Source organism: Bos mutus, chromosome 2 (assembly GCF_027580195.1).
Source record: "Bos mutus isolate GX-2022 chromosome 2, NWIPB_WYAK_1.1, whole genome shotgun sequence".
NCBI classification, from domain to species: Eukaryota; Metazoa; Chordata; class Mammalia; order Artiodactyla; family Bovidae; genus Bos; species Bos mutus.
In genome coordinates this window covers 73,756,169-73,770,824 of record NC_091618.1, presented here as the reverse complement: position 1 = coordinate 73,770,824, position 14,656 = coordinate 73,756,169, and the positions used below count along the sequence as shown (strand labels likewise).

The 14,656-nt window shown below is 40.5% G+C and overlaps 1 protein-coding gene across 5 annotated transcripts in view; it reads left to right on the top strand.

Moving 5' to 3' along the window:
• Nucleotides 1–14,656, top strand: part of ZRANB3 (zinc finger RANBP2-type containing 3) — a 301,075-nt gene that overhangs the window by 262,776 nt on the left and 23,643 nt on the right. For all 5 annotated transcript variants that reach the window (XM_070389710.1, XM_070389696.1, XM_070389716.1 and 2 more), the window contains 2 exons: nt 7,637–8,042; nt 11,045–11,239. In XM_070389710.1, coding sequence (XP_070245811.1) covers nt 7,637–8,042; nt 11,045–11,239 — 601 coding nt within the window. The remainder of the gene's footprint in view (nt 1–7,636; nt 8,043–11,044; nt 11,240–14,656) is intronic.

The following is a 14,656-nucleotide window of genomic DNA, read 5'->3' as shown; positions in this document are numbered from 1 at the left end:
GTGCCTGATGTCCTCTGCCGGCATTCAGAAGTTGTTTTGTGGAATTTACTCAGCGTCTAAATGTTCTTCTGATGAATTTGTGGGGGAGAAAGTGGTCTCCCTGTCCTATTCCTCCACCATCTTACGACCGCCTCCGAGAATACTTTTTAATGAAAGATTTCTTACGTTTCTGTTTTGTATTGTTCTTTTATAAACAAATCTGAAATAATCTTTTGTTTTATCTTTTGGTGGGGAGCTTAAAATGTTTTAGACAACTGGAATCAAATTCTTTGAAATGTAGAAGGAGACAAAAGATGCTGGTGTTATTAAACATTATTCAGTGGAGATGACAGTGCCCTGCTTTGTATATTTTATCTTTTGTAGTCTTTGTTTTTGACATTTTATTCATTTATTTAGCTATTTTATTTGTTCCTCTTTTAAGATGTAAGAGAAGAACCAGTTGAGGGAGTGGGGTAAGACAGTAAATTGAAAACAAACACATTAACTGGAAGACTCCTTAATCAGTGGTGAAATCCTTAGCACCCTGTTCTTGATCACTTCACTTCTGATCAACTTCCAGGTCACTGGTTAGCTAGTGCTGTATCCTCCAGGCAGGAGATTGGAGGACTCCTTTCTGGATAAACTGACCGGACCAAGAAAAGGCTGTGGAGCCTGAAAGGAATCCCCGGACTAGCAGTCACCAATGACCTTTAGTGAGGTCCCCCACTTGGAGCTTACATTGGCATTTTAATGTCTTATTTTTAAATGTGAATAGACAAGCCAGGACATGGAAGCAACCTAGATGTCCATCAGCAGACGAATGGATAAGAAAGCTGTGGTACATATACACAATGGAATATTACTCAGCCATTAAAAAGAATGCATTTGAATCAATTCTAATGAGGTGGATGAAACAGGAGCCTATTATAAAGAGTGAAGTAAGTCAGAAAGAAAAACACCAATACAGTGTACTAATGCATAAATATGCAATTTAGAAAGATGGTAATGATGACCCGATATGCGAGACAGCAAAAGAGACACAGACGTATAGAACAGTCTTTTGGACTCAGTGGGAAAATGCGAGGGTGGGATGATTTGCGAGAATAGCATTGAAACATGTATATTATCATATGTGAAGCAAATTGTCAGTCCAGGCTCGATGCATGAGACAGGGTGCTCAGGGCTGGTGCACTGGGGTGACCCTGAGGGATGGGATGGGGAGGAAGGTGGGAGGGGGGTTCAGGATGGGAAACACATGTACAACCCATGGCTGATTCATGTCAATGTATGGCAAAACCACTTCAATATTGTAAAGTAATTAGCCTCCTATCACTTCATGGCAAACAGATGGGGAAACACTGGCTGACTTTATTTTGGGGGGCTCCAGAATCACTGCAGATGGTGATTGCAGCCATGAAATTAAAAGACACTTACTCCTTGGAAGGAAAGTTATGACCAACCTAGACAGCATATTAAAAAGCAGAGACATTACTTTGTCAACAAATGTCTGTCTAGTCAAGGCTATGGTTTTTCCATTAGTCATGTATGGATGTGAGAGTTGGAGTATAAAGAAAGCTGAGCACCAAAGAATTGATGCTTTTGAAACTGTGGTGTTGGAGAAGACTCTTGAGAGTCCCTTGGACAGCAAGCAATTCAACCAGTCCATCCTAAAGGAGATCAGTCCCAGGTGTTCATTGAAAGGACTGATGTTGAAGCTGAAACTCCAGTATTTTGGCTACCTGATGCAAAGAGCTGATTTATTGGAAAAGACGCTGACACTGGGAAAAATTGAAGGCAGGAGGAGAAGGGGATGACAGAGGATGAGATAGTTGGATGGCATCACTGACTCAATGGGCATGGGTTTGGGTGAACTCTGGGAGTTGGTGATGGACAGGGAGGCCTGACGTGCTGCAGTTCATGGGGTCGCAAAGAGTCGGACATGACTAAACTGAACTGAACTAAAATAAATTAATTAATTTATTAAAAAAAAAAAAAACAACTCCGTTGGGAACATGTCAATCCCAAACTGACACACTGCTATATTTAAAATGGGTAACCAGCAAGGACCTACTGTATAGCACAGGGAACTCTGTTCAGTGTTAAGTGGCAGCTTGCATGAGAGGGGATTTGAGGGAGAATGGATACATGTATATGTATTTCTGAATCCTTTTGCTTTCAACCTGAACCTATCACAACATTGTTGATCAGCTATACTCCAATATGAAATAAAAAGTTTAAAAAAAACTGTGAAAAGACAGTGAAGGTCACCAGGTTTGGAAGAAATCCTCTCACGGGCAAAGCAGAAACCAAAATATGTGAGGACTAGTATGTAAAACAAAAAAAGGATAGAAAAGAAGCAGAAACATTGTAATGAGCTGAAGAAAACTCAATGTGCCAGCAAATCTGGAAAACTCAGCAGTGGCCACAGGATTGGAAAAGGTCAGTTTTCATTCCAATCCCAAAGAAAGGCAATGCCAAAGAATGCTCAAACTACTGCACAATTGAACTCATCTCACATGCTAGCAAAGTAATGCTCAAAATTCTCCAAGCCAGGCTTCAACAGAGGAGCCTGGTGGGCTATAGTCTGTGGAGTCATAAAAAGTCAGACGCGACTGAGCACACACACAGACACCTCTGCTATGGACTCTTCAGTTTTAGACTAAACTGGATCACTTCCTGTGGCTTCCGTTTGTCCTGCCCTTACCTACTTGCATGCCTCTAGTTATGGAATCTCCTTTACATGCCCGCTTCAATTCCTTCTGCTTCTCCTGCACCTGCTGCCAAGTTCCTCCCAGGCCTCACTGTGATGATATTACCTGTGAAATGTCTGCAGTTTTTCTTTCTCGGTTACCACTATCACTGTTAGGAGTTCAGGGTGGAGTTCAGTACCCCAGACTCCAGCTGGGAGTCCCTGACAAAGGGGACTTCCATTTGGTAATAGCCTTGTGAATAAAAAGGAACTGGCTTTATTAATAGACCTGTAAGTGCCTGAAAGCACCCCAGGAAAATTTGGTAAAAAGGTGTATGAAAGAAACCAGCCAAAACCCAAGGCCATAATGGGACTTCCTACTTCTCACCCCAAAGTGAGCAGTAGAGAAGGTTACAGGGCTCGCTTCCGGTGGAGACACGGCCCAAGAGAAGCACACCTCTGGGAAGCACAAGCCCTGAACTGTGTCCCAAGTTCTCAGGCTGAAAAAAATTCAGATTAGCAACTCACCCTCCAGGGGTTGGAACTGAGTGACTGAACTGAACTAAACTGAAGAAAACAAAAAACCTTCTATTCATGTTCACAAGAAGTAAAAGTATTGTACCCACAAAACAGGAATAAGGAAAGGGAATAATCAAAGAACAAGGAAAAGCTCTTAGAAAGTGAAACTATAACATCAGAAAATAATAATCTGACAAGGACTAAAAGGAAGATAATGAGGAAATCATACAGAAAGTAGAACAACAGAGGTAGGAAAAAAATGTGAGAAAAAGCAAAGAAAATCAAATGATCAGTTCAGAAGATTTTCCCTAATAGAAATTCCAGAAATAAAAAACAGAGGGAAAAAAATATAAGAAAATCTCCCAGATCTGATTAAAAATATCTGAAGGACATGGGTTTTTCTGGGTGCTTGGGATCATGAGTAGAAACCAAAACACAGGAGCCACTGATCCCCTGGCTTTTCCACCCTCTTACTGTTCCTACTGTTTCCTTCCCTGGTATCTCTTCCTCCTCATTCCACTCTCAACATCCCTCTGCTTTCCATCCATGACTTCTTACCTCCTCCTCCCTCTGTTCGTGACATCCAGGCCTCTGACTGGAACCACCTCTGCTTGTCACTGGTTCCCACACAGGCATCCAGATGTTTCTTTCCCTTCAACTGTGGACCTGCTTCCTGGAATTCACCACCCTGGCACCCACCAGTCCTCATACATATCTAAAAGTAAACTTCTATTTCCTTATCTCTTCTCTTTTTGCCTTCTATTCTAAGATAATGAGACAATAATAAGCCCATTTATCTTCCTATATTCTCTGTTATGATAATTCAAAATGTCATCCATACAGTGTCAGAAGTCAGAAACTTAGGAGTCTGAGGAGCACTCCAGTCCCTTCCATCTTCCGCACCCCTCCCGTTCAGTCAGTAGCCCATGTGTCCTGATTTCCCAGGCAGCCCTCCTATTCCATCGTTCTTCTGTGTGAGGTCATCGGACATTTGAGAAGGAAATCTGTGGTGTGGAAAAGCTGAACAAAATAAACTAGTACAAAAATTGATCCTGGAGATAACTTTAAAAAACTAATTTGTATCTTCAGATTTGAGATGATACTGCACATACAAATAAAATCAAAATACTATGAAAAAGGAACAAGAAGGAAATTTTACATGTTAAAAATATGACTGCCAAACTAATTTTATGGAAGCATTGAAAGATAAAATAGCTAAACCCATTTAGAGGGTAAAAAGACACAAAGAAGGAAAATATGAAAGTAAAAGATGACGTAAATGTCCAGGTCCAACATTCTGCTAACAGGAATTCCAGAAAAGCAGAAGTGAGAAAATGAAGAGGGAGAAACTATCAAAAAAGAATAGAAATGTCCAAGAACTAGAGATGATCAATACTATACAAAATTAATAGGGTATCCTAGGTGCTGAGCAGAAATCATATAGATACAGATGACACAGATAGAGTATGTAGACTTAGGTCATTGTGAAATTTTAGAATACCAGGGATGAAAAGAAGGTTCCAAAAGCCTCTATAAAATGAAGAAAGAGTTTGCAACTACAAAGGAACATTGTCAGTATCATCAGATGTTGGAAGAAATCAAGCAATTTCTTTAAAGATTTTTGAGAATTGTTTGCCCAGCAAAACTACTAAGAGTTAGGGCAAAATCAGGTCATTTTGAGACATGTACAAGGACTCAGAAAGTTAACCTCTCTTGTAAAATCATTGTTGTTTAACTAGAAATAGCTGGTAGAATTTGTTCACATTTGCTGAATATTTGCCAATATTTTCAAAGTTCAAGGAGTTCTCTGCAGTGCTGTTGTATGAAATAGAACATTCTCTTTACATGTATAACTATATTTGTTTCTTTGTTACCTTTTTAACACCAAACTCCATGAGTCTGATAATCTCCTTGCTTTCCTCCACCCTTTTCTTAGAATTTCTCTTGTGCGTGGTTTTAAAAATCTTGTCTCATGGTTGATTTCATTCTTTATATTTTTGTCTAAATTCTGTAACTTCCACAACTTTCTAGATAACTTTGTAATAGTATGCTGCTGCTAAGTCGCTTCAGTCGTGTCCGACTCTGTGCGACCCCATAGACGGCAGCCCACCAGGCTCCACCGTCCCTGGGGTTCTCCAGGCAAGAACACTGGAGTGGGTTGCCATTTCCTTCCAATGCATGAAAGTGAAAAGTGAAAGTGAAGTCGCTCAGTCGTGTCTGACTCTTAACGACCCCATGGACTGCAGCCTACCAGGCTCCTCCGTCCATGGGATTTTCCAGGCAAGAGTACTGGAGTGGGGTGCCATTGCAATAGTATGTGAGTATATAAATAGTAGTCATACAAAATCAAAGTTGTACGTTACTGAGGAGGACTTTTTTCCTAAAATATATGTTTTAATTATTCCAATATAGGAACAACATAAGTATTCTTTCTTCTCTTCCTACCTTTTTTCCTTTTTTAGAAATTAAAATACTTGTGATTATGTACATTATTATAAAGTTTGCCATCGTAACTATTTTAAGTGTATAATTCAATGACGTGTATTATATTAATGGTGTTGTGCAACTGACACCACTATTTTCAAACCCCATACAGAGACTCCATAACCATTTAGCAATAACTCTATTTTTCCCTTTCTCACAGCTCCCAGTAACCACTATTCCTTCTGTCTTGATTAATTTGCTAAAATCTTTCTTATTCAGCACTACTAAAGAATACAGATAAGATTTATTATGTAAACTTTCTCTTTGCAACATTTGCATGTCACTATAGTATCTGTAATCTATTGTGGCATAACAATTTACCCCAAAACTTAGTGCCTTGAAACCACAATAGCTGTGTATTTTTTCTCATGGTTTCTGTGGATAAAGAATCCAGCCTGGGTACAATGGAGATGACATGTCTGCTGCCTGAGAAGTGGGGCCTTTGCTGATCGATCCCAAGACTGGGAGCTGGAATCTGAAAGCTTCTTCACTCACATGTCTGACAGCTGATGCTGACCGTCACTGGGGGGCCCATGTGCAGCTGAAGAGTTGAATGCCCATACGTGGTTTCTCCAGTGTGGCCTGGGCTTCCCCACAACACGGTGGCTGTGTTCCAAAGGCTAGTGTCCCTCCCGAAAGATAAGGAGAAGGGGAGAGTGCCAGAAGCCCTATCAGCCTCAAAGACTGAGCCTCAGAAGTCACACAGCGATGCTTTCATGGCATTCTGCTGACTGACACTGTTACAAAGGTCCACCCAGGTTCTAGGGAAAGGAACACAGACCCCACCTCTAAATGTAGGTGTGTCAGTGTGACATTGAGAGACAAGTGTGTTAAACGGGATAAGAATTGGCCATTTTTGTGCAGTCTGCCACAGCGTGTGTCCACCATGTACCCAGTTCAGGCCTTAGCAGGACTTCTCTAAAATTAACTCCTTTAATTTACCTTAACTGCTGGCTAATCAGCTGTGGAAATGGCTGTTATCCTTTCTCTTAATTAGGAGGTTGAAATTTACATGTTGAAAAGAAGATGGAAAACATGAGATCATGAAGTTGCTGCTTTTAGAAAAGAGAAATCTGTTTCTTAGGAACAAGATAATTATTAAACTATCTCTATTAAAGAAACTGTTCTAATTCATATCTTTACTGCTATTTGAAAATATTCCTTAGTCAGGAAACTATTTTAATATGAAAAATATATTGTTTATGAACATTGTTTGTGTTTATAGTTTGGGCATGAAAACATTTTTCAAGTCTTTATTGACCTGAAATATTTAAACACACAATTGCTTCCTTTCCCTGACATATATCTAGAGGCCAAAGTACATTTTTATTATATGACTTCTATAGCCAAGTGCGGAGAAGGCGATGGCACCCCACTCCAGTACTCTTGCCTGGAAAATCCCATGGTTGGAGGAGCCTGGAAGGCTGCAGTCCATGGGGTCGCTGAGGGTCGGACATGACTGAGCGACTTCACTTTCACTTTCCTGCATTGGAGAAGGAAATGGCAACCCACTCCAGTGTTCTTGCCTGGAGAATCCCAGGGATGGGGAAGCCTGGTGGGCTGCCGTCTGTGGGGTCACACAGAGTCGGACACGACTGAAGTGACTTAGCAATAGCAATAGCCAAGTGACCTAACTTCTCTAATGCTTTAGTGTTGTCATTTGAAATTTGGGAAGAGTAATACTACCTGCCTCACAGAGCTAGCATGAAGATTAAATGAGTTGATATACATAAAATGCTTCACACGTTGTAAGTGCTAAAAAAAAAGTTAGACACAGAGTACATGGAGACAATAGTGGTATTCTACATGTATGTATATATGAAGAGTCATCGCAGGGTTGAATTCATTTCCAATAGGGTATTCAAAAGATAGAGGAATATGGTTAATGACAAGTTTGTTAAGCTATTTCATTTAGGAAGAACACACTCAATAGCCTCTTAATTTAATAACTTTGTTTTTTCCTAGTTTGAAAAAGAAAAACAGCGTGATATTCGATCATTCTTTTTACCAAACGCTAAGAAAAGACAGTTGGAGACCTCCTGTGATGAATCAAGGGTATCCCAGGAGAAAAATACTATAGTGCCAGCAGACCCTGTAAAAACAGCCACCAGAGGTGATGAAAGTGATCTTGAACCTGAAGCTAAAAAACTGAAATCGGTCGCCATCGATGACCCTTGCAGGCCCCCTGAGGAGCAGCCATGCCGGCCTGGGCAGGCCGAAGCTCTGCTCACGTTCGGGATCTGCAAGGCCAAGGCCCAGGCCACTACCCCAGCCTTTTGTGGTGAGGGCTGGCAGTGTGCTTTCTGCACCTACATCAATAACTCAGTGTTACCTTACTGTGAAATGTGTGAGAATCCACGGGGCGGCGCTGGTGAGTACATGGAGGGCGACCTTGAGGCGAGTAGCAGTGGTGTCTTCAGATAACCTGTGTGTTTAGAGACAACTGCTGTCATCAGAGATCCATGACTGGGTTCCAACTTCAGTGTTTAAGCTGGAGGAAGAGCTTCCACAGTGAAGACTGTGAATTTATCCCCTTGTGGAATGTGAAAAGCTCCCAGTTCTGTCAAGAATATATATCCCCTGGCGTCTGTGACATGGCATTAATTTGGCACAAATGGACATTTCTGATTAATGCCAGCAGGACGTGGATTCAGTGGGCAGGAATAGAAGCTCTGTTGCTATGGCAGCAAATATGCCTTATAGCCATAGACCTGCTGTTTTCTTTCCTCTGTAGAATATACTTGTTTTTAAAGAAATTGTAGATTATTTTGTTTAAATAGCAGAATGAATCCAGTGTAGCTTCTTCGCCTACTGAAATATTTATTGTGCCATGTTTCTCCCATGAAAAATCATAAAAATTCCTCTCTTGATCTTCTTTTAAAAACCAAATCTCACGTCTGTTTTATGAGTTTATTCTTTTCTAAAACATGCTATTTAAAAGAAATTATAAACATACCTCAGAGTATGTTTTGCTTGCGTGATATGATATGCTTGCTGGTGTTTTATTTTTGAAGTGACTATTAACAACTGTGGTTGTCTTAAGAAAATCATCATCAGTATTCCTTTTTTTCCAGTTTTAGAGACCATTTTTATGGTCACTAAAAATGCCAAGTGTATGGTTTTGGAAACTAGAAGAAATTATAAATAAAATCTTATCAAAGTGTGTAATGATTATACACACTTTCCCATCATATCTGAATTCTCCAGAGTCTTGACATTAACAGAGTCTCAGCAAAGATAGAAGCTCTAATGCTGCAGTTCCTTCCTGCTTGCCTTGCTCTCCTCTGCCTTAATTTTGATCTGAAAGAAAATGTAATCAGTAGCTGAGTCTTTCCTCCTTTGATTCTGGGTGTTCCTCCCAAAACTGACAAGTCTGCCATCTGGGTGATTATATTTGTAACGTGGACACCTGTTGTCTATGAACTAAATTGGAGCCACAAGCTTATCCTATATAATATCTCCCACAATTTGCATTATCTCATTCAATTTCCAACTGCTACAGGCAATAAAAATAAAGTATCTCATGACTACAAAATAATATTAGTTCACACAAAGTCTATAAATTGAATGACTGAGCAATAAAAATCATGGTTTAATAGGGTTTTATAAGTTCTGATTTTTCTTTATGATACCAAGAGCAACAATGAAGATTTCTAGAACCATGATTTAATAAGCAAACTGTCAAGCAGTCTAAAAAAACAAAACACCTTTTGTGAATATGAAACAATCTGATTTAAGAACAATACATATTCCAAGTAACAGTGATATTACCATATCTGGTAGTCATAATTATTAGATTAATAATACTACAGTTTAACATAATCATTTCCAACCTTGATTTGGATGCATCCCCAAAGTATTAAAAAGCAGAATTCCAATTCATCTAAATTTTAAAATCAATACCTGCCACATAACACTTTGAGGAAACAGTGAATTCAAAACATTAAACGAGCAATATTAGGATACAGGACTGGAAAGTCTTATAAAGCTGTTAACTAGTGGTCTCTAGTACGTTAGCTAGTACATTAATTTGCTTACATTGAATACTTGCTGTTGTTCAGTCACCAAGTCATGCCTGAGTCTTTGTGACCCCATGGACTGCAGCATGCCAGGCTTCCCTGTCCTTCATGGTCTCCCAGAGTTTGATCGGGTTCATGTCCATTGAGTCAGTGATGGCATCCAACCATCTCACCCTTTGTCATCCCCTTCTCCTTTTGCCTTCGATCTTCCCCAGCATGAGGATCTTTTCCAGTGAGTTGGCTCTTCTCATCAGGTGGCCAAAGTATTGGAACTTTAGCTTCAGCATCAGTCCTTCCAATGAATATTCAGGGTTGATTTCCTTTAGGATTTACTAGTTTCATCTCCTTGCTGGCCAAGGGACTCTCAAGAGTCTTCTCCAGCACCACGATTCAAAAGCATTGATCACTAGAGTTGTCAGTATGTAACATTTCTCTTGTGCTTTGTTCTTAACATCTATTGCTTATCCTCTGCATCTTATACTTCATACTCCCAGATTTGTCTCTCTCATTTGAATTCCAGACTGGATGTATGCAGTGACCTACATAACATCTCCACCTGGATGTCTAAAGGGTACCTCAAGTTTAACATGTCCAAAATGGAATTCTTGATTTACAGTCACTACATCTAACACCAAAGCTTCTCTTCCCCCGTCTTCCCTACATTGTGCTAAAAACCTGGAGGCAGCATCTTTGATTTTTCCCTGTCCTCCCATCTTCATGAAGTTCTGCTAGTGTAACCTTTACAAAGTGCCTTGATTCCAGTCACTACATCTTCATTGCTACCATCACACTGGAAGCCACCAGCATCTCTCTGAAGCCTCCCTGAGGCTGGTCCTTCTCTCCACAGCAGATGGAGGGAGCCTTTAAAAACTTAGATCATTACATTCCTGTGCTTACAACCCTTTAATGGCTTCCAGTGACACTAAGGCTCTAAGTCAAGAATACAGGCCCCCTGGGGCCAGGCTTCCCAGATCCCTGAGCAGCTCTCAGCTCCAGGGAGCCTCCCACCCCATCCTCTAACTCACGTATTCTCTTTAGCAAAAAAGATCCTATCTGTTTGCCTGTTTATCTCTGCCTTTGGAATGGAATCTCTAGGAAGCAGGGACCTTTCTGACTTGTTCCCTCTGCCTTTCCAGCACCTAGAGTGGTACTTGGTGATCCCCAATAAATATTTAGAAAGAATGAACAGATGTTGCTGACTTTGTTTCTTTTTGTACAACTTAGCTGTGACATTTTTAAACTCTACTTTCTGTACTGGCTTTAGGGTACATAACGACTTTAGCTAAATATAAGTGTAAATTATTTGTTTTTCATGAATTATTTTGTTTGTTGTACAAATTTGTTCCACAAATAGATAGCCTCAGCCAGACCCAGAATAAAAACAAAAACGAGAAAGATGATTCTCAGGACACCTCCAAAAAAATTCAGACTAGTTCTGACGGGGAGAAACAAGTCCTGGCACATTCAACACCTGAACCATTAGCTAAGAGCAAGGAAGAAATTTCAACAACTGAGAGTGAAGACAGACTCACCCCCCAGCCAGGTGATGGTAAGTCTTTCCATTTCCAGGATCCAAGTAATAACCATATGCTTAGACGTGGAACACTGTTAATAGGTTTGCGATTACTACCTTGTTCCAGGTTCCTTGTATTCCCTTTTATATTAAAAATACCAACCATTTGTAACTACATACATAAACACCAGATGGCTAGAAAAGCAGAGCTGTTGGCATTCAGATGTTACAGAGAGAGCTAAACTCATATGGGCTACATGTGCTGTCTCCGGCCTGTTGCCCAGCTTCCACCAAGCTCGGCCCATTCTTGCAGTGAGAGCATGGTTTTGATATTTGGGGGTTCTTTTGGACACCATGGATTGCTTTAAGATTGACAGATGATTGACAGCCACTTAGGAGATCATTCATCCTTTACAAGTGAATTTCTTTTATTTTTTATTATTTTTGGTTGCACTGGGTCTTTGTTGGTGCATGTGGGCTTTCTCTAGTTGCAGCAAGCTGGGGCCTCTCTCCACTGTGGTGTGCAGGCTTCTCATTGCGGTGGCTTCTCTTGCTGTGGAGAACAGGCTGTAACACATGGGCACAGTAGTTGCAGTGTGCAGGCTCAAGGGTACAGGCTCAGTAGTGTGGTGCACGGGCTTAATTGCTCTGCGGCATCTGGGATCTTCCCAGACCAGGGAGCGAACCTGTGTCCCCTGTACTAGCAGGCGGATTCTAAACCACTGTACCACCATGAACCCATACACATGAATTTCTTTTAAGTGGCTACAATTAATCAGCATATTTTATATTTTGAGTTTTGAGGGTTGTTGTTTTTTTAAGTAAAATGTTTTTAAGGAACATAATTTCAAGACTATGTGAATCATGACCAACCAACCATGTAGTGTCTCAGGTTTATTTACTTCTTTCCTTGATTCCATTCATTATTTATGGCTGCAGTGGTTGGCAAATACCAGCCTGTATGTCATCCATCACAATCTTTATGGGCCAGCTGGCAAAAGATTGTGAGTACTGTGGGGTTATTTTCTTTGTTACTCAGTTTGTGACCATAGTAACCAACAGGTTGATGTTTCATTATAACAACCCCAAAGTGTTCAGGATGGATTGTCAAAGTTTTTAAGTTAGTTGCTGTTAAACATAGATATAGTTTAGAGTTGGATTCATAGCTCTAAAAAGATAAAAGTGTTAGTCACTCAATCGTATCCAACTCTTTGCAACCCCATGGACTGTAGCCCACCAGGCTCCTCTGTCCATGGAATTCTCCAGGCAAGAATACTGGAGCGGGGTGCCATTCCCTTCCCCCAGGGCTCTTCCCATCGGCAGGCAGATTCTTTACTCTCTGAGCCACCAGGGAAGTTAAACATAGATATAATTCCATGTTGAATTCATAGCTCTAAAATGAAATGTTTATTAAGTATTTCTAAACTCTAGGCATCTTCCTTCTGTGCTCAGCTTTCCTTTCCTCTAATTCCTCAAGGTCTTCCCAAAACTATCTCACAATAGATTCTGTTCAGGTCTGTTAATTTTAGCGGCCTTTAAGTAGACAATCTGGACTCAGGCGTCTTGTCTCTAGTTCCCTTGTGTGTACTCTGACAGTGCCCCCATTGAGGATGAAACCATTGCTCTCGGACAGTGTCCAGGTCAGTGAACAAAACATCAGACCCAGAATCAGCGACTGGCAATTGTTGTCAGCTGGGCCATGAGACTCTCCATCTACAGCAAGGAAATGCTTGTTAGTTACAAATTGGTCCCTTGATGAAGATGTATGTTAGCTTTACCTACACATTCTTTTCGAAAATCACCAGACTTTTAGAAATTCTATTCTGCTGGTGAAATTTGCATTGGCCTCATCCAGTAAACAATGCTGGTGTTTTCCCCTACACCTATTCCCTCTTCTTTTTTTCTCTCTTTACTTCTCAGATCACTGGGCTGCAAAAGTGTAATTCTTCACATCTTCCCACTGACATGGATTTCCTTAAAAAACAAGAAAGAGAAGGGACATTGTAGTAAGATGCTTCTACCCACATATGCTCTTTTAGAACCAGAGTGACGTATACCACTGTGGAATTGCAGCTTCATTCTAACTGGAATTCTAAGGGTCTGGAAGGAAGGCCGTATCTTCATAAGATGCTATCTGGTGTTTGGAACCATTAAATTATACTACATGAAAAAAATGAAAAATACATTCCCTGATGTAACTAGTAGTTACCAAAAAACATCAGCTGATTTGGAGTTGTTCTCATAAGGCTTTTTATCAAAGAGTGACTTCTGATCTTTAAGCATTAACCACAGTTCTTCAAATCTGGAGACAGTGATTATGGTAGGCACTTACTTTATGTACATTAAGAAAGAAAAAGATGGGACTTCCCTGGTGGTGTAGTGGATAGCAATCCACCTGCCAATGCAGAGGACACAAGTTAAATCTCCAGTCTGGGAATATTCCACGTGCCCTGGGGCAACTAAGCCCTTGTGCCACAACTATTGAGCCCATAGACTAGAGCCTGTGCTCCACACAGGAGAAGTCAACCCAATAAGAAGCCTGAGCACTGCAACTAGAACGTAGCCCCCAGTTGCCAAAACTAGAGAGAAGCTTGCTCAGCAATGAAGACGCACAGCCAAAATAAAGAAACAAACTGCCGGTTTCGCTATGACACAGTAACTGGTTATCCCTGCAGCGATGCATGTTTGCTTCTTTAATAACAAATTTATGCTTTCTCATCCTGTATGCAAGTTTTTGGTGTACATGATAACTTTTCATTTAAATCCCAAACCACAGTAAAACATTTTGAAGACATTTTGAAGGTAATCAAAATCAACACTCAGAAATGACAATGCATATATCTCAAGCGTAGTGTCGAAGTGAAAACGGTGTAGTTATGACTAAGCTCATGCCCAGGCAGTGAAAACTACCTTACAGCTGTCACCTGGCCAAGCATAGTTGTAAAATGCCAAGGCTGTTGACTGGAAGATATGCCAATTTCAGAGATATTCAAGTGTGGGGAAAGCATGCATTTTTGAATTTATGAAATATGGGGATAATCCACAGTCTAAGTTCGTAAAGTGACTGATGTCTCGATTAGAAATATTCAAATAGATGATACTGCAAATAAATCATAGACTTGTATATCTGGAAAAATACTTGAAAGGGTCACTGAGGAACCATGGCAGAAGTTAAGAGCATAGGCTCTGGAGCCAGATTACTGGGCTCTGTTACCAGTGGCCTTGGGCAGACTGATGTGCCTTGCTTCCCTCCTCTGTAAGACGCACAACTTGTTTCTGAGAGGTGTTAATATAAGTGCTTAGACCAGTACCAGGCTCATTGTTAGTGCTTGATAAGTGCTAACTAATTATTATTTAGATCTGCTTGGATAACCCTATCCTTTCCACAGAATATATTGGTCAGTAGGACTGAGAAAAAAATAAACAGAGATGATGAGAAAGACGTCTTGTTCA